The 19,523-nt window shown below is 58.6% G+C and overlaps 1 protein-coding gene across 1 annotated transcript; it reads left to right on the forward strand.

The window, feature by feature from the left end:
* Positions 1-9,219: 9,219 nt before the first annotated feature.
* Rhcg (Rh family C glycoprotein) lies at positions 9,220-18,530 on the forward strand. Its single transcript, XM_042670471.1, has 11 exons — positions 9,220-9,432; positions 12,378-12,564; positions 13,551-13,701; positions 14,216-14,363; positions 14,769-14,935; positions 15,120-15,257; positions 15,375-15,511; positions 15,780-15,904; positions 16,031-16,104; positions 17,439-17,566; positions 18,246-18,530. The coding sequence occupies exons 1-10, from the start codon at positions 9,246-9,248 to the stop codon at positions 17,544-17,546; spliced, it is 1,422 nt and encodes a 473-aa protein (XP_042526405.1). The 5' UTR covers positions 9,220-9,245; the 3' UTR covers positions 17,547-17,566; positions 18,246-18,530.
* Positions 18,531-19,523: the final 993 nt, after the last annotated feature.

Raw genomic sequence — 19,523 nt, forward strand, 5'->3', positions numbered from 1 at the left:
CTATTGGCTGCCTGCCGCACGTCCGTAACGTGGGCACGCCTATTTTTGACGCTAAAAGGAAGCGCGACGGGAAAGCCCCAGCTTGATTGGTGGAGAGCGTGGCTGTGGGGCGGGGCGTAAGAACGTAGCATTCATTGGCTTGTGCATCCGGTTTAAAATTTAAAAGGCGGTGCTTTAGGGGCGTGGCCAAGAGCTGCTTTGGAACCAGAAGCAGGCGACTAGGCAATTCTGCGCAGGCGCAATCTGGATACGGGGGGGTGGGGGGAGAGGGGGAGGAAAGGGGGGTGTGCGCAGGCGCGGTGTGGACTGCCGGCCTCGGTGAGTTTAGGATGGTTTGTACCAAACAGGTTTTTGTTTTTGTTCCAAACAAGTTTTAAACCACCCAGGGCCTTTTGCGAAGGAGAATCAGGTGACGAAGACTTTTAGCTTTCTGTAAATTGAAATCAATTGTTAAAAATTAACCTTTTTTGGTAATCCCAGCACGTGGAGGAGGGGTGGAGGAAGTGGAGGCCGGAAGATTACAAGATCGAGGCCAGCCTGGGCTTCAAACCAAGACCCCGTCCCAGAGCCCCGAGGACGCCTGGACTCCTAGCAGCAAGAGGCTGAGATCTGAGGATTGAGGGGGAAGAAAATCCACGAGATTCTCATCTCCAGCTAGCCAGCACAAAACCACCTGTGAGCAAAAGAAAAAAAGTGAGCCTTGGGTTCAAGTCCCAGTACTGGCACACACGCGCACGCGCAGTACAGACCACAGGGGCCCGCAAAGGCCATATGGGGCCAGACGCACATGACCCAATATTTTTAAAGGAGAAGAAATGTCAACCTAGAATTCCATGTCCAATGACAATATCCCATCGATCTCTATTCCCACAACCCCCCTAAAAGCTGATTTTGCTTTCTGAACCTAGATAGAAGGCACTTGGTTTTCTTCTTCGTCTTTGTATCCTTCCGGCCTGGCAGAATGTACTCAATAAATTACTTCAGTTGAATTTTTTACGTGATCAAGCTTTCTTTCCCCACCTCCCCCCACACAGCCCCAGAAGAAAGTTAAGAGAAGACACACAAAGCCCCACCAGAGGGCAGCAGAAGCAACCCTCCTGGGACCAAAACTTTCCCCAGAACTTCCAGTCCTTAGTTTGCATAAGAAAAGCAGTAGCTAGAGACCCATTAAACTCAAATCTCCGCTGCCCCTGCGACCAGGTCTGTCCCCTCCTCAGGAAAGTTCTTCAAGGATGGAGAAACAAGGCTCAGAGACCCTCTCTCAGTGAAGAAGAGAGTGGGTCTAACACAAGCCTGGCTGATTGCGATCTCTTCTCCAGTCCTCCTTCCCCAGATGGGGCAGCCATTCTGTGCTCTGTGGGCTCCAGAGGCCCCGGAAGCCTCATCCCTCTGCTCTATGCGCTGAAGCCTGCGCCCTGCCTCATTACTAACTTTCTTTAGTAGGGTGCTAACCCACTTCCCTTCTAATGGCTACACAGAGGGTCCCGCCCTCCAAACACAGTAATGACACTGGGCCCTTGTTTAAAAATTAAGAATTTCTAGATGACAGACAGCATCAGAGCGTTCCGCCAAGCCCAAGGCCCTTCTAGCACACCCTTATCTCCACAGGGAGGAGGTTGGATCAGACCAGCAGTTACAAACTAGTTACACATTAGAAACTCCTGGGGACTTAAAAAAAAAAAAAGGCCGAAGCTCTCAATTCTTTTTTTTTTTTTAATGTGTGAAACTGGACTCAATGCTTTTCCATATCCCCCTCCCCTCTCTTGGTGCATCTGGGGTTTGAACTCATAGCCTGCACCTGGGGTTTGAATTCATAGCCCGCACCTGAGGTTTGAACTCATAGCCTGCACCTGGAGTTTGTTTTTGTTTGTTTGTTTTTGGTTGTGGGGCTTGAACTCTGAGCCTGGGCGCTGTCCCTCAGTTCTTCAGCTCAAGGTGAGCGCTCTACTACTTAAGCCACAGTGCCACTTCCAGCTTTTTCTGCTTATGTGGTACTGAGGAATCGAACCCAGAGGCTCATGCATGCAAGGCAAGTGCTCTACCACTGAGCCACCTTCCCAGCCTGTACCTGGGGTTTGAACTCGTAGCCCTGTATTTGCTAGGCAGCACCCCACCGCCTGATAGTGCTCTCGTGCAGGTCAGCTTCCCTGTGTCTCCTCACCTTGCAGGCAGCCAGCATGACAGTCCTGAGCCACTGAGTCCAGCTACTTGATCTCCCCTTCATCGCAGGCTGGTAACTCAGTGGTGACACTGATGTGTTGGAGTTGGAAGCCTGAAGTCAGCTGTGCTGAGGGAACTTACAACATGGCCATCAGCAAGTGCTGGGTTTATTGTGTTGGTCCTCTAGAGTAGAGTGATGGGAAAATACAGAGGATTCAAACTAAATTAAAAATTATATCTGTAACCACGTAGCCAATACATGTGTGTGTGGGTTTATGTATAGCCAGGAAACATTCTGCCATTGTTTGAAAAGTATTATGTGATTCAGCAAAGAAGTAGCTTGCATAATTGACCAATAAGTGGCTGATGAGGTCTCAACACGTCTGTATTATTTCTTCCTCCCTGCCATCAAAACGTCAACCAACATCCGTGCCCCCACGGTGATGAATTACCGCCTTGGAATGACAGTATAGGAGTTTGAAAAGGAAAAACAAAAAACTAACAGAAGTATTTTGCAAGAATTAATTGCCTAAGAAGGATTGGCGGGTTGATTAGTATTTGCAAATGGCATACTTCTCTTATACCAGTAAGATTTATGTGTGAACGTGGCTGTGCGCTTACCCCACTCCCTGGAGGACTGGAACATTCATCTTCTATCTTCCCATTTGGGGCAGCCGTCCAGCGCCAGCTCTCATTCTCCAGGACCCTCTACCCCCAAAACCTCAGCTTTGGGTCAACGTTACTCCTATCTCTGAGTTCTGTGCATAACTGACTTTAAAAAATTATCTTTTTATTGTTATTGTAAAGGTGATGTACAGATGGGCGACAGTTACATAAGTCAGGTAACGAGTACATTTCTTTTAAGGAAAATGTCACCCCTTCCCTCTCTCCCAGTTTTTCTCTCCTGTCCCCACCCACAAGTTGCTCAACATAGTATCTACTGAGTACCACTGCAGATAGTTCACGCTTTTCTCAGCTCAGTGATACACTAAGAGAGATGTTTCATGGTAACATTTTAGAGCAACTTTTGGGGTTTTTTTGGGGGGGGGTTGGTTAGGATCAAATTCATGTTTTCTTTTCTATGTATTTATTTAGACACAGGGTCCCACTACATAGTCTAGGCTTGCTTAGAACTTGCTAGGTAGTCCTGATTGAGTTCAAACTTAAGATCTTCCTGCCTCCTCTCTCAGTGGAGGGATCACAGGTGTAGACCACCACGCTACGCTCAATTGTTCCTTCCCTGGATGGACCAACCATATGGACCAAACTGTAGAGGCCAGGGAAGTGTTTGTGAATTATATCACATCCTATTAATCATACCGCTTTCAGTGTATTCCTTATGTTCACTCCACAAGCATGCACATGGGCCAGGCCAGAACAGGGAGCAGATTGGTGGGCGGCGCATGATCATTACTACGCACTGGCCTCTCCTCATGAACCGCATTTGGATTTAGGGAGCCAGGTTCCGGGCGAGTCCCCGGCTCTGTTGTTATGCTTTCATTTGGTAAACATGACGAGTAGCTTTGACTTGGTTGTGAGTAGCAGTAATAATAACTATTGTTCTAATGATTGTTATTACTATGATGGCTGCTCCCTATGTCTGGTCAGTATGGGCAGAGAATCCTTCCACAGGGAGGGAGAGAGAGAGCGAGAGAGAGAGAGAGAAAGTGCCACTCATTTGAATCCGTGTTCTGGATGAACCATTGGGCAGCCAGATCCTCATCTTAGCCAAAGACAAGGAGACATTTCCCAGCATTCTCTGGGCCAGGACTCCATGTCAAACCTGCTCTCTTCCTCTTACTGGCTGCTGCTGCCAGGTCCCATGGTGGGGGAGGGGGGGAGGACAGAGTGGTAAGACCAGGCCAGGGCAGGGCAGGGCAGCGGAGCAGAACCCCCTTTTCTGAGCCCCAAACGTGCAGGCAGAGCTCCACATGTTCTCACTCCTCACAAGAACTAACTCTGTTATTACGCTTCTTTCCTTTTTGATGGTGGTACTGGAGTTCAAGAACCTATGACCTTGACTTGCTGGCTGGGGGTAGGAGTCTGCGGCTGAGCCACGCCCCCAGCCTGCGTGATTATCTTCGCTTCATGAGAGGGAAGGTGGTCTCGGGGGCTGGGCGGCCTGCTTCTGGTCCCGCAGTGGACACTGGCAGCAGCTGTGTGAGTCTAAACACAGCCCACGCTGAGGGAGGCCCCATACCTGCTGGTTGTACCCCCTCGCCCCCTTCCTCCCCCCACCTCTGCTCCTGTCCAGGGCAGAGTGGGGCCCCTACAGGCCCATTCCAGATGCGATAGTCTCAGCTGGCTGCCTGCCTCCCTCCGCCTCCCTCCGAGTGTGCAGGGCACACCTTATCTGCAGTGATCGGTCTCTGCTCAAGGTCACCTCCTTGGGTTGCTGGCTGGCTCGCTGCCCTGGCCCCGCATGGATAGGACAGTTCCCACCCCCCCCCCACCCCCAAAGCCCGCCCAGCAGCCTGGTCTGGGGGTTGGAATGGGCTCTGCCAGGCCAGGCTAGCCTGGCATGTACACGCCATGCCAGGACTTGAACTCAGAGCCGTGGCTCTCGTTCACCTTCCCTGTTTCAGGCTGGCGCTCTCCCACTTGAGCCACGCCTCCAATCTAAGCTTGGGTGTCTTCATGGGCCTGCAGTGTTCCCAGGGGACCGGCCCCAGGTCAGAGAGCCTCTCCGGCTGGCCACTGGCCCAAGCAAATCAGCAGAGGCGTCCTGAGGGTCTGTCTGTGGGTTCTCCATTCCTCCCACTGCACAGGGCTGCACCCCAACTTCCTCCCGTCCATCTGGCAAGAGATGCCACGGCTCCTGGACTCGGAGGAGGAGGCGGGGGTGGGGGGTGTGGAGAGCAGCGCTGACACTGCATCCTAGATGGGCCTGCCACCTGGACAGCCAGACCCCTCCCCGCACCCTGGGACCCTTGGCGACAGTGGCTCCCGCTCGAGGGTGACATTATTGAGGGCGGCTGCAGCTGGAGTTGCAGCAGGCTTGGCTGGTGGGGAGGGAGGAATGGAGGAAGGGCCAGTTACATGGTAGTCAGATCTGGGGTAATGAAGACCCTGTGTGGGGGGAGGGGGAGGGGACCCCCTCTGGCCGCGGCCATCTGTCATGCTAGGGTGACTGCATTCCAGGTGTAATGATTACTAAAGCCCCTTCTCCTCCTGGGCTGCTGCAGGTGCAGGGTCACCTTAGATAAAGCTGGCCTTGATCCTAAGTGCAGGGGTGACTGACAGAGCCTGGCGGGGGGGGGGGGAGGGGGCAGGGGGGGCGGCTCTGGTCTTACCCTCTGTGGAGCAAGGGGGGAACGTGGGTCTGTGCCCTGTGCTCTGGTGGCAGGGGCTTCGTGTGGGCTGAGGAGCCAGACCAGAGGCAGCCCAGGTGGCAGGGAGATCTGAGTGTGAGCAACCCGGGGTCCCCCGCCTGGCCCCCAACTCATGAGGGCATTGCTCTTACCTGAGTGTCTGTGCATACGTGTGTGTCTGTCTGTCTGTCTGTCGTCTGTCTGTGTGAGTTCAGGGCCTAGGTGCTGTCTCTTAGTTTCCTCTCTCTCGAGGCTGGTGCTCTACCATCACTTGCCCATCCTTCCTCTTTTTGCTGATTAATTGGAGATGAGTCTCCGGGCTGGCTTCCATCCTCAGAATCAGCTTCCTGAATGCTGGGGTGATGGATCGCATAGACTACCCTCCACACCCAGCTCTCAAACTTTTGTTGAACCCTAGTTCCCAGCTGTGTGACATTTGGGGCAAGTGAATGACTGAATGACAGGTGTTAATCTCACGGGATTAGAGGGAATGCTCAGTACCGCCGCCCAGCCAGCGTTTCCATGCTTCCCTACCCTAACATGATCTGCTCCAGGGCCCAACCCCAGTCCTCGCAGGGGGCGTGGGAGAACTGAAGTCTCCACAAGCCTGTTTCAGTCCTCAGTTCCACGTTCTGGACCGCATGTGCTGGTTTAGCTACTGAATAGTGTGAAGCAGCGACATGGTGCTTCCTTGTCTCTAAAAGATCAACTATCCCTCCTCCCCTTCCCCCCTTCCCCACAGCTGCCACCCATCAGGGAGATCTTGCCTTGAAGTTCAGCTCCCCCCCCTCATTCTCAGCCCCTCAGCCTTGCTGTTGAGTGCAGGCCTGGTAGCTCATGCCTGTCATCCCATCTACTCAGGAGGCTGAGACCTGAGGATTGAGGTTCGAAGCCAGCACAGACAGGAAAGTCCTTGTGACTCTTATTTCTGAAAAGCTACTGAGAAAAAGCCGGAAGTGGTGCTGTGGCTCAAGTGGTAAAGCACTAGCCTGAGCACAAAGAGGCTCAGGGTTAGTGCCCAGGCCCAGAGTTCAAGCCCCAGGACCAACCAAAACAACAACAACAACAACAACAACCAGAAATAGGGCATGGCTCAAGTGGTAGGGCACCAGCTGAGCGAATGTGAGCCCGAGTTTGAACAAAAAACACTTTTAATTCCATCATCGAATACACTGTTCTTATTTTCCTAGTTGTTCCAACAGCATTTATAACTTTCCATTTTGACCCAAGAACTCATCAGAGATCCATCAAAACATTTTATGTCTCTTTAACCCAGGCCAGGTACCCTCACTTTCTTCTTGGTCACCGGCAACACCTCCATTTGCTTAAGAATCTAGATGGTGGTTGTGGTCCCAGCACAGTAGCTCATGCCTGCAATCCCAGCTACTAGGGAAGCAAACATTGAGAGGATCTTATTTGAGACAAAGTTAATGGGACCTCCATCTCCAGGAACAGAACAAGCTGGGCCTGGCGTTGAATGAATAGGGAGACAACACGTAGGAGAATCATGGACCAGCTCCCCCCCCACACAAAAAATTGGAGATACTATCTGAGAAATAACTGAAAAGCAAAAGAGGGGCAGGGGTCGTGGCCCAAGTGGTAGGGCACCTGCTAGCAAGCGTGCGCATGTGAGTTGAAACCCTTGTACTGCCAAGAAAAAAAGGAAGAAAGAAAAAGTCCAGGGCAGTTGCAATGTAGCCTTTGAGTTTATCTGCTGGCTCCTTCCAGGGCACCCCAGGGAACAAGTCCCATCCAGTAACCACCTTGTTCTCTGTGTTCTTTGATTCTGGAGGCCTCCGCCCTCCACCCTGGGGGCTGCGGCAGCGCCCTGGCAGTGGCTTTGGGGCCTGCAGGTTGGCTTACTGCCAGGGCTGTGCCCAGCCCAGCCCCGATGGCGAGCACACCCGGCCTGGACGATTTTCAGAAAGCTCCTGGGGAAACCGCACCAGAGGACAGAGACAGAGCCGCTCCCCGACTCTGAGTCACCGCTGGGTACCTGGCTGGCTGGGCCGTGGTTGGTCCCCGGGGCGTGTGGGGCCTCGGAGCCCCACAGGAAGTGGGGATGTGGGAGGCACACATGAGGAGCCCTGCGAGGAAACCAGCTGGCACTGCTGTCACGTTCTGCTCAGTCTCTGCCCTGCGACCAGCCCAAGAGCTCCCAACTCCTGTGCTTGTGTGCCCAGTGCCACTGCACCCGCTGGTCTCCCGCGGGATAGCAGGCAGGAGGGTGACCAGGAGGCCCACTCCGCGCTTTCCCCTGCGGCCGCCCGAGGGAACCTGCGCCCTGCGGGAGCCCTGCCCGCTGCAGAGATTGGTGCAGAGCAGCCGGGTCCTGGGACCTGGTAGGGAAGGACAAACCACAAACAGGGGGTTCCAGCCCGAAGTCCTAGCCAGGAGTAGAGAGGAGAAAAGCCCCAGATCACCCCAGTTCCACCAGACTCACCCCACTACGGGGGGGGGGGGGAGAGCTTTGTTCTGCTTTAACTCCTGGGCCAGTAGACCTGGGGAAGCAGGTCTCTCCCCCCTCCCTTCCCTCCTCTCCTCCTCCACCCCTCCCTCCCTCTCTTCCCCTTCCTCCCTCTCCCCTCCTCCCTGCTTCCCTCCCCCTGCTTCCCTCCTCCCTCAGCTTGCCTTTCCTCCCTCTCCCTCCCCTCCCTCCCTTCTCCTTCCCTCCCCCCTCCCTGCTTCTCTCCTCCCTTCCTCTCCCCCTCCCCCCTTCTCCCTCTGGCTCAGTCCATTGGCCCACAGGGCCATCCCTGGCCTCTGTGTTCCTGGTGTCCTGTTTCCCCCCCTTTCCCTCCCCACTCCCCTCCCTCCCCCGCCTCTATGCTTTTTTCTTTACCCTCCCTTTATTTGGGATTTACAGAAAAGTTGCCAAGAGGTTTTAGAGTTCTCCTCTCAGGTCACGAGCCATAACAGCATAAATTCCCACAGCCCATCCGCCCAGCTAAGTCTAGCGAGCCACCTCACCATGCACCAAGCCTCCATCCAGCTTTATTTGGGTCTCAGGCCTGCAAACACCTCCTGTGGATCCAGGAGCCAATCCAGGGAACCCCACCCCAAGGCCCCCCTCCCTCCCCAGCTCCTCTCCCCCCTCCCAGTCACAAGTCTCAGCTTCCCCTTCCCCTAGTGAATCTGTAATGTGAAACTGACAGGCTTGGTGATGCTGGAGATGGTGGTGGTGAAGATGTGGATGTGATCGTGATGGGGGTGGTGACAGCAATGGTGGGGGTGATCATGGAGGTGGGGTGGGGTGGTGCTGGGGTGATAGGAGTTGGCAGTGACGGTGGTGGGCAATGCTGATGGCATGGAGCTGATGCCGGTGGTGGTGATGGAGATGTAGTGATGGGGATGATGGAGGAGGAGGTGGCCGTGAAGGGCGAAGCAGGAGGAGAGGGAAAGAGGGCTCACATCCAGGAATTCTCTCACCTGGCCCTGTTTTCTTCCCCGTTGCCCAGAACCAACGGGGAAGTGCAGGGACAGGGAGGCGCTCAGAATGGGGGGTGGAGCTGGTCCTTCCCGCTCCCTCACCCATCGTGGGGAGCTCGGGGCCGGGTGCCCCGACACCCCCACCCCAGGCGGCCTCGCTGGCCCCGGACCGGGCGGGCGGAGCTGGGGCGCGGCCCCGCCCCGGCCCCGGCCTATAAGCCCGGGAGGTGAGAGCCCAGCCGTGCTCCCGGCCCGCGTCCGCGCGCCCCTGTCCTGCGCCCGGTCCCGCGCGCCCGCGCCCGGTCCCGCGCGCCCCGCGCCCCGCCCCACGCGCCCCTGTCCCGCATGGCCTGGAACACCGACCTCCGCTGGCGGCTGCCGGCCGTCTGCCTGGCGCTGCAGGCGGCCACGCTGGTGCTCTTCGGTGTGTTCGCGCGCTACGACGCGGACGCCGACGCGCGCTGGTGGGGCGCCCGGAGCCCCGGGAACGGCTCCCGCGACCTGGACAACGAGTTCTACTACCGCTACCCGAGTGAGTCACCAGCCCGGGGCGCACAGGGCGCGGGGAGGCGCAGCCCGCTCCCATCCTGGCCGTCCCTGGCCGTCCCCGCCACACCACCTCCCGCGGCCCGGGCCTCCTCCCCGGGAAGACCCTGGGGAAGACCCCGGCACGCACACGCACCCGCCCGCACCGCCTCACACACTCTTGCTTGACTTTCTTCCTTTCTTTTTTTGCTCAAGGCTGGTGCTCTACCACTTGAGCCACACCTCCACTTCCAGCTTTGGGTTGGTTCAGGGGAGATAAGAGTCCCAGAGAGGGGCTGGGAAGGTGGCTCAGTGGTAGAGCGCTTGCCTTGCATGCATGAGGCCCTGGGTTCGATTCCTCAGCACCACATAAGCAAAAAGAAAGAAGCCGGAAGTGGCGCTGTGGCTCAAGTGGTAGAGCGCTAGCCTTGAGCTGAAGAGCTGAGGGACAGCATCCAGGCCCAGAGTTCAGACCCATGACCAGAGCCCCCCCCCCCAAAAAAAAAATAGAGTCCCAGAGAGAGTTTCCTGCCCCTGGCTAGCTTCAAAGTGTGATCCTCAGATCTCAGCCTCCTGGGTAGCTAGGATGACAGGTGTGAGCCAAGGGGATGTTCTGTCAGTGGCTTGCAGGTCTCACTAGATACACAGGCACTGGTCCTGGTAGGGAGGCTGTGGTAATCCCCCTTCTCTAGGCTTGGGGAGAGCCCTGGAGCCTTCCCTGCCCTGTCTGGTACCCAGGGCTGAGAGTGTGGCCTTGGGATGTGGGGCTGGGCTGCAGCCCCGCTGGGTAGCGTCTCCCGTGCGGACTCCCTAAGCCAACCTGTGCTGACGGTGTGCAGAACTCTGGCACGGTGCTGGGTCTGAGTCACTCACTTCCTAACCCAGCATCTGATCGAAGCACACGAAGCATGGTTGCCTTTCCATGCTCACCATCTGGGAACCAGAAGGTCGGGTCCAAGGTCACCCCCCCACACAGGGGACTCCTTCCATGCCCTGGGCTTTCTGAGCTCCCTGAGCTGCTGGTGCCCCAGGGGTCATGACCTGAAGCGCAGCTCCAACAGCCGCCGTGCCACCAGGCGTCTCCTCCCTGTCCCGTTCTCTTCCTCCAGAACTAGTTTCCCTCAGGTCCCCAAACAACCACACACAGGCAGAACTGCGTGGAGGAAGGTGGGATTTGGGGGCTGTGTTTGTATGTGTAGGGCTCCTGGGCTGACTTGGCTCTGTGCTTGTTAGACAGGCCTTCCCCACCACGATCCTCCTCATCTCAGCCTCCTCTGTGATAGGGATGGGGGCGATGAAAGGCCCTAGAGGCCCCGACTATAGAGGGAAGAGGAAGTTAATTCTTACTGCCCCTTACCAGCAGGAACGTGTGGGTACCAATCAAGGAAGGGCACAGGAAGTGCTGTGCACTCACGCCCCCTAGTGGAGCCTCTGGCGATGGGTAGCCAGGTTGCCCTCCTGTTGTGCAGCTCCGGGCTGGGGGTCAGGGAGGCGGCCACGGAAGCCCCCGGCATGGAGGTGGGTGACGGTCAACTTCCACCGACCCTCAGTGAGTTCATCAGCTCACCATGAGGCATCCTGTTGGTCCTGAAGGGGAAAAGAGAAGTAGGCGCTCACCACTGAGTGATCACTGAAGAGCCCGGCGGGGGCTTTGACGGGGGTCCCCCTTGGAGTGCACCCCCAGAGTCTCTGCTCACACACTACTGAGGGGGGGGGCAGTCTGACCAGAGGGCCAGATCACATCCTTTGCGGAAGGTCTTTGGCGTGCATCTTTGCTGTCGATCCTGGGCCAACCTTTTTAGGCAGCATGCAGACTCACACAAGAAATGAAAATTAACTCACCGGTACCTTTCATGCTAAGAGTAGGACCTGCTGAGAAGCGGAAGAGAAAGGGCGGTGTCCAGGCAGAGGGAGGCTGGCATCTGTGTACTGGCGAGCAGGGAGAGAGAAAAGGACAGTGTCCAGAGAGGGACAAAGATGGAGGGCAACAGGGGGCGGGCAGCTGGGGGCAGAAGGGACAGCGGGGAGGAGGGGGAGGAGGCACAGGATGCACCTGCTCTGGGGCCACTGGGAGACCAAAGGCAGCGCCCTCTCCCCTGCCCTTTGGCTCCACCTGCCCCTCCGGCACTGCCCTGTGCCACGGGGCAGTGGCTCCTCCTCTTTGAAAAGCCAGGCCTCTTTCCCTAGGGGATCCCTCCCCCACTTGTTGGTCACGGCCCCTGGCGTCCACACGCAGACACGTCTGCTCATCTCTCCAGTCCCACATTCCAACCCACAGGTGTCTGCACCTGTCCAGCCTCCAGGAGCCCCTCCTGCCCCCCCCCCAGCCAGGCACAGCGGTCCCATCCCCTGGGGGCATCTCAAGGTCGCCAAGGCCAGGCCAGGATCCAGCTCCTCCCTCCCACCTGCATTTTCCCAGGCCCGGTGATTCTGCCCGTGCAGCCTCACTGCTTCTAGAACTCTCATCTGGAGGCGTCACCTCCCACTCCACAGTCTGTCACCCAGCAGTTCTTCCCGGAATAACCAGAATACCTTTTACGGTGCTTTACATACACGAGCTCCATTTCCAACCATCGCTGGCCATGTGGGGCCGTGGCACAGGATGCTGCGGGACATCAGCCGGCCTTGCGTCCCTGACAGACCCGAGCCCGCGCGGCTCCTGTGCCTCCGCTACAACCGAGCCACGGGGCCAGGAGCCCGTGCTGCCTGGAGCCAACAGCCTGTGCCCCGGCCCACGGCATGCCGGGTTCCGGCCTGTGCCCCCGGCTCTCAGCATGCTGGGGTCTAGCCTGCTGCAGTGGGTCCCGGGGTCTGCCAGCCTGTGGAGGGAGCACTGGATGGGGGCGGCGCAGGCGCTCCTGACCCCGCTGGCCCCTGATCCGTCCCAGCCTGCGGGGCTGGGGTGAGCAGAGGCCTGCTCCAGGCCCAGACCCCCGCCTGCTGTCCCCACAGGCTTCCAGGACGTGCACGTCATGGTCTTCGTGGGCTTCGGCTTCCTCATGACCTTCCTGCAGCGCTACGGGTTCAGCGCCCTGGGCTTCAACTTCCTGCTGGCGGCCTTCGGCATCCAGTGGGCGCTGCTGATGCAGGGCTGGTTCCACTCCTTCAAAGATGGCCACATCCTGCTGGGCGTGGAGAAGTGAGAGGAAGGGGGACCTGGGCGGGGCTGGGAGGAGGTGGGCGGGGCCGCGGCTGGGGGCGGGGCCGCAGGCGGGGTCTGAATGGTGGAGTGGGGGCTTTGTGGTGGGCGTGGCCTTGTGTGAGGCCTGGCACTGGGGCAGGGCCTGAAGGGAGGATTAGCATACCCCAGGGTGGGGCTTGTGTGGTGGGTGGGGCCTTGCGTGGGCGTGGCACTGGGGCAGGCCCTCAAGGGTGAATTAGCATGCCCTGGGCGGGGCTTGCCTGTGGGCGGGGTCTTTAGTAGGGTAGGACCCTGAGCAGGACACTGGGAGGAGGTGGAAGGCGGGGCCTGGATGGATCTGAGGAGTCTCCTGGCCCCTTCTACCTCTGGGTCGGTTTTGAACTTCCATTCTCACATGGCAGCCTCCTGAATAGCCAGAATTACAGGTTTGAGCTGCTGGATCCATCCCCACTTCTTGTTTTGTTTTGCCTTGTTTTTGTTTGTTGGGCATGGCTCATGAAACCCTGGGCCTGGGCGCTGTCCCTCAGCTCTTCAGCTCAAGGCGAGCGCTCTACCACTTGAGCCACAGCGCCACTTCTGGTTTTCTGGTGGTTTATTGGAGATAAGTGTCTCACAGATTTTCCTACCTGAGCTGGCTTTGAACCATGATCCTCAGATCTCAAGTTCCTGAGTAGCTAGGATGACAAGCAGGAGCCACCAGCTCCCAGCTCCTCCCCACTTCTTAAAACAATCTCAGTAGGTCTCATTGTTCGTTTCTCCCCGTGCTTATAAACTGCTTTGACTGCATATCCTCATTCACCCGCTTCACTAATTAACCGGCATCCAGCCCCAACAGAGCCTGGTGCACTTTCCCTGTGCCGTGTAACAAGGGCACTCTGGCATTCCAGACGTACGTGTTTTTCTATGAATGACCCTTTCGTGTATAGAACTCTTGCTAGTTCCGTGGCTCAGCCCTGGGCGCCTGCCTGTCTCCCTTACCCCAGCCTCATCAATGCGGACTTCTGCGTGGCCTCTGTCTGCGTGGCCTTTGGGGCAGTCCTGGGCAAAGTAAGCCCCGTCCAGTTACTCATCATGACGTTTGTGCAAGTGACACTGTTCTCGGTGAATGAGTTCATGCTTCTCAACCTGTTGTTGGTGAGTGGGACTCCCACTGGTGGGGACACTAGGAGGTGGAGGATTGGGGACACAGGATGGGCAGGCGGGGGTGTGGTCCGGGCTGTGTGCAGGCCGCCTGGGCAGGGTGGTGTTGGCGAGGTTGTGTGAAATGGGAGAAAGGAGACACAGGGAAGAGACTGGCTGGGAATGAAGATGAGGAGGCCAGGGACCGGCTGTTGCGAGTGGCCCTGTGACTGGCGGAGTCCCTCTCCACGCTGGGCTCCCCATCTGGGAGCCATGCCCAGTGCCGTGGGGTGGCTGAGGGAGCTGGCATTGAGCTTTACCACTTGGGCTCAGAGATGCCCCTTCCCCCACCCACATGGTCCTGAGGAACCTGAGGACTCAGAACCAGCTGCGTGTGGATGTGTGTGTGTGAGTGTGTGTTAGTGTGTGAGTGCACGCGTGTGTGTGTGAGTGTGTGTGTGAGGGACTTGACGGCGATGGATGAGAAGCGAGGGGGAGACTGCAGACTCCCCCACTTCCTGTCCCTCAGGTGAAGGACGCGGGAGGCTCCATGACCATCCACACGTTCGGCGCCTACTTTGGGCTCACGGTGACCTGGATCCTCTACCGCCGCAACCTAGAGCAGAGCAAGCGGCGGCAGACTTCCGTGTACCACTCCGACCTCTTTGCCATGATTGGTGAGAGCTGGGGAGGGGAAAGCGGGGGGGGGGGGGGGCACCGTCCCCTCCCCCGTTCCCGGCCGGCGGGCATCTACCAGTTGCTTTTGAGCGGGGTGGCAGGGGGAGATTGCCTGTTATGGGTCCCTGTGCTGGGCTGGGATGAGCGTGCCTTCCCTCTCCCTGGGTCCCTTCACTGGGGGGGGGGGGGGGGCATCTGGACCAGGCCCCAGCGGTGGGGTCCACAGCAGTGCTTGGCACTCAGCCCTACCCTTGGTGAGCAGGAGGGGTGAGGGAGGGCGGTGCCTTCAGATAATCCCCTGGTTGGGGGGGAGCACCCTCAGCCCGTTGGGCAGGAACTTGGCCTGTACCCCAGGGGCCCCCAGCGCCAGGTTCCCATCCCGAGCGCCCCTCGGTCTCTCCCAGGCACTCTGTTCCTGTGGATGTACTGGCCCAGCTTCAACTCGGCCGTGTCCTACCACGGGGACGCCCAGCACCGCGCCGCCCTCAACACCTACTGCTCCCTGGCGGCCAGCGTGCTGGCCGCGGTGGCCGTGTCCAGCGCGGTGCACAGGAAGGGCAGGCTGGACATGGTGAGCAGAGGGCGGTGTGGGGGCAGCTCCCGCACGCTCCACCACTCTGAGATGAGAGTCTCCACGCGGCACGCGCCTGGAGTCCCCGTGGGGTCCCCGTGGGGTCCCTGCACCACCTTGCACACGGTGCAAGCCCAAAGCAAGCTGGGGGGGGGAGCTGAGCTGAGCCCCCCCCCCCGCCCAGGTCCACATCCAGAACGCCACGCTGGCCGGCGGCGTGGGCGTGGGCACCGCGGCCGAGATGATGCTCATGCCCTACGGGGCCCTCCTCGTGGGCGGCCTCTGCGGCGGCCTCTCCACGCTGGGCTTCGAGTTCCTGACGGTGAGGGCCGGCCCGAGTCTCCGGGCTCCTGGAAGGGGGGGGTGCTGGGAGCCTGGGCGCCGTGTCCGGGGGGGGGGGGGGGCCCCGGTGTTCACCGCCGCTCCACGCCCTCCCCAGCCGTTCCTCGAGTCGCGGCTGCGCATCCAGGACACGTGTGGCATCCACAACCTGCACGGCATCCCGGGCATCGTGGGGGCCATCGTGGGGGCCGTGACCGCGGCCTGTGCCACGCCCGACGTGTACGGGAAAGCGGGGTAAGGGTGGACGGGGTGGGAGGGGGTCCTCCCTCCTCCTCCCTCCTCCTCTTCCCTCCCCTGTGGGTCCTCCTCAGTCCAGATCACAGCCCTCCCTCTGTCCCTCCGCCCGCCATCTTCCTCCTGCCCCAGAGTGGTGGAGCCTCTGCTCTGCCCAGACCCCACTGTGTGGGGCGGGGGGGGGGGGTGGCAGAGGCTGGGAACCCCCTGGGAGGGGTCAGGACGGGGGCTGGCTCCGCAGGCCTGACCTGCCGCTGTCTCCACCCAGGCTTGTCCATTCCTTTGACTTTGAAGGTTTAAAGCAGAACTGGACGGCGAAGACACAGGGAAAGTTCCAGATATTTGGGCTCCTCCTGACTTTGGCCATGGCCCTGGTGGGCGGCAGCGTCATGGGTGAGCAGCAGAGAAGCGGGGGGCGGCGTCTGCGGGGCTCCCCTGGGTGCACCACAGGGGCAGCCCAGCGCCCAGGACTCCCCATCCCTGTGCTTTGGCTTCTCTGGTGACACCTACTGTCTGCAGGGCTCATTCTAAGATTACCTTTCTGGGGACAAGCTGCGGATGAGAACTGCTTTGAGGACAGCGTCTACTGGGAGGTGAGTTCTAGAAACTTCTTCTGCACAAAGTTAACTGTGCCCACCTCCCCACCATCATCCACCCGGCCAGCGATGCACCCGCTTGTCTGCTGTGGATTTAAGCCCCTCCTTTTCCCCTGGACCCCAGGACCTTATCACCTTCTTTAGTTATAAAAGGACTCAAAGGTTATTAAAGTTAGAGAAAAGTATAAAGTCTCATTGCAAGAGGATGAGGTGCAGCTCAGTAGTAGAGCATGTGTCCAAGGCCCTGAGTTCAAGATCCAACACCACAGCCAAAATAGGAAGGGAGGGAGGGAGGGAGGGACGGTGGGAAGGAGGGAGGGAAGGAGGGAAGGGAAAGAAGGAAGAAAACGCCCATCACCCAAATTCAAACACTTAATGTTTGTGGTACATTTTCTGTCTTTTTCTCTGCCTACACAGCTTTTTCTTAGCTCTTTCTTTTTACCTCCGTAGCCTAAGATTGGCCCAGGGCTCTGACATCTTTAATAAACTCTTCTTTCGGAGCACAGTTCTTTTCCTCCTACCGGTAAAGTCGGCACGGGAGCTACCCAGACACCCACGTGGGTTTGCTTAGCACTGGCCAACAGTCAGAACTGTTAGCGGTTCCCATTCCTGCTTCTGTTTCCAGCTCCATCCTTCCCTCCAAGTTCACACCGTGGCTCCCACGTGTGGTTTAGAGCAGTAAAGTTCTGCAGGGACAGAGGCCGGCCGGAGCCTCGGGCAGTCCCTGCTCACCGGAGGATGGAGCTCGGGACAGATGACCCCGGGAGGCCACCGAGAGGCCAAGGCCGGGCTCAGCTGCCCAGCCTCTGTTCCCCATCCCATGCTTGGACCTGTCCACAGCTCCACAGCTGCCTCTCACGCCTCAGCTTCCAAAACTGGGTTCAGGGCTGGGAAGGTGGCTCAGGGGTAGAGTGCTTGCCTTCTGGGTTTGATTCCTCAGCACCACATAAGCAGAAAAAGCCTGAAGTGGTGCTGTGGCTCAAGTGGTAGAGCGCTAGCCTTGCCCTGACCCAGAGTTCAGGCTCCAAGTCCAACAAAAAAAAAAACAACAACCAACAACTGGGTTCAGCACCCACCTCCAAACCCCCTCCCCCCACCCCCACTCCCCCCCCCCCCAGCCTGCTGATAAGACTCCAGAGTCTGGTTCTTGCTGGATCCCAGCACCTGGATCAGCGATGTGTGCTCTGACCACAAGGGGGCGCTAACCGCCCGCCGTTTGTAGCTCCTGGCCTTGCAGCCCAAGGGGGGACGGGGCGGGGGGGGGGGGGTGGGGGGGGGTGGTGGCAGTCAGTCCCGCCTGGGACTGGCCCAGCGGCCTCTTCTCTCCACAGATGGAAGAAGAGAAGAGCAGGGCCTTCCCGGAGGACACCACCCTCAAGCCCCCGGCACCTACAGGACCCTCGGGACCTTCAGCATCCCTAGGACCCTCGGCATCCTGACCCGAGCCGGGGAGCAGCAGGTGAGCCCTGTGGGTGGGTGACTGGGCTGGCTGTCCCGGTGGGGGTCGGGGTCTCTAAATCCCACCCTGCAGCTTCCTTCTCTGGAGATGCCACGCGGATGGGCCTGGCCACTCCGTGGACCAGTTCAGGCCAGACTCGCTCCTTTTCCCTTTTTTCCCTCAGTGGGTGCTCACTCAGGGGTCCCCGAGCCAGTGCTTGTGAGATCTCCAGGGCCTCTGGTCTTGAACTTGAGATCTTCCTGCCCCAGCCACCGGAGAGCTGGAATTACAGGCCCATACCACAGTGCTCAGCCTCTCTCTCTCTTTTTATAGACAGGGAAATCAAGGCTCAGGGAGAGGCTGGGGAATCCCCGAGGCCACCCAGAGGGCGCGTGGAGTGACCGGTGTCTTTCCAGGCCACTGGTCTTGTTTTTAGAGCTTTTTGACTTGCTTGGAGACCAGTGCTCGCGGATCTCGAGGTCTGGGAGCCAAGGTGGGGTGCCGTGCGTGGCAGGGGAAAGATTGGGGTTTTAGGCAGTAGAACTTCCAGGCTGTGCCCCCTGTTCTGTGAGGTAGCATCTGGCTCATCCGAAGCAGAAAATGAGGCAGGCATCAGTGTAGACCCCGCCTCCCTCCCTGCAGGCCCCACACCCTGTCCCTGGCATTGGAAGGAACTTGTTCGCTTGTTCTCTTCCCCTAGGCGCGGTGTGGCCTGCAGGCCTGTCCCCCCACACACACCCAGGAGGCTGAGGATGGAGGAAGAGGCGGGTCCTCAAGGGAAGGACTGCCAGCCTGGGGGCGTGGTGGCCTGGTCCTGCACCGGAGCAGGGATAGAGTGGGGCCTGGGCCTCAGGGTGGAGGAGGCCTCTTAGCTGTCGACCACCCTCCCCTGCTCACCCCCAGCCAGCACCCCAGGCTCCCTGAGGCCCCAGGCCTCGACGCCATGTAGGAGACATCCTGTGAATAAATGGAGATGATCTTTCTAGAATGGTGTGGATGGATGCGTCTTTGGGGCTGCCTGGGGCTGCCTGGCCCTCACCTGGGGTGAGAAGTCCAGCCTGGGGGGAGGGGCCAGCGGGCTGGCGCTGGGCTGGGCTCTTTCCTTGAGGAGAGTGCCCTGTGGTGCCCTCCTCTCCTCCTGGGCCTGCTCTGGGCACACCAGCAGTTAGGGGGGAGGGGGACAGGGGAGGGATGGAGGGAAGGCACCATCTCCCTCAGCCTGGCCCTCCCTCCCTGCCAAACTAGCAGGTACAGTGTGGGTGACTTTCAGGTGTCCGGTGCTGGGCACAGGTCAGGGTCACAGTCGGGGGTGGGGGGTGGGGAGCTGGCACGGGGGGGGCACTCTGAACTTGGGCAGGTGTGTGGTTAGAGAGCCAGTGCTGACCAGGTGGCTTCCCAGAGCAGGGTCTTCAGAGCAGGGCTCTGGAGGCTGAATAGGAGTTTACCAGATAGAGGGCAAAGGTTTGCACCAGGAAGAGCAGTGGGCCGGGAGGAGACGGCAGAAAGAGGCGTTCAATGGAACAAAGGCTCCTGGGAAGGAGGGGAGGGTAAGGGAAAAAAGCAGGGGTCTCTCTCCTGCCTTCAACTCCACCCTACAGATGTGTGCATACAGACATGTGTGCACACATACACATGCACACGCATGCACGCACACGTGCATGCACACACACGGCCTGGCTGCTCTTCACAGAGCGGGGGAGGGGGAGGGAGCTGAAATGGAACCTATTCATGTTCTGCCATGTAATGCCGCTCATTTTCCACGCTGGGTAAAGACAAAAACCCTTTACAACCTGTTTCTGGAACTTGTCAGCAGCTGCGGGAAGAGCATGTTAATTAAACGTGCGCAAAGGCGGAGGCAGGGGCCGAGGTTCTAATTGGACAGTTTGCTTCGTGGGATTGAAAAACATTGTGACAAAGGAGGAGGTGCACAGCACTCCGCAGGGGTGCGGGGTGGAAAGGAGGGCAGGGGTGTGGTGCG

The sequence above is a fragment of the Dipodomys spectabilis genome, unplaced genomic scaffold (genome assembly GCF_019054845.1).
Source record: "Dipodomys spectabilis isolate Male_0828 unplaced genomic scaffold, ASM1905484v1 ptg000552l, whole genome shotgun sequence".
Classification (NCBI taxonomy): Eukaryota; Metazoa; Chordata; class Mammalia; order Rodentia; family Heteromyidae; genus Dipodomys; species Dipodomys spectabilis.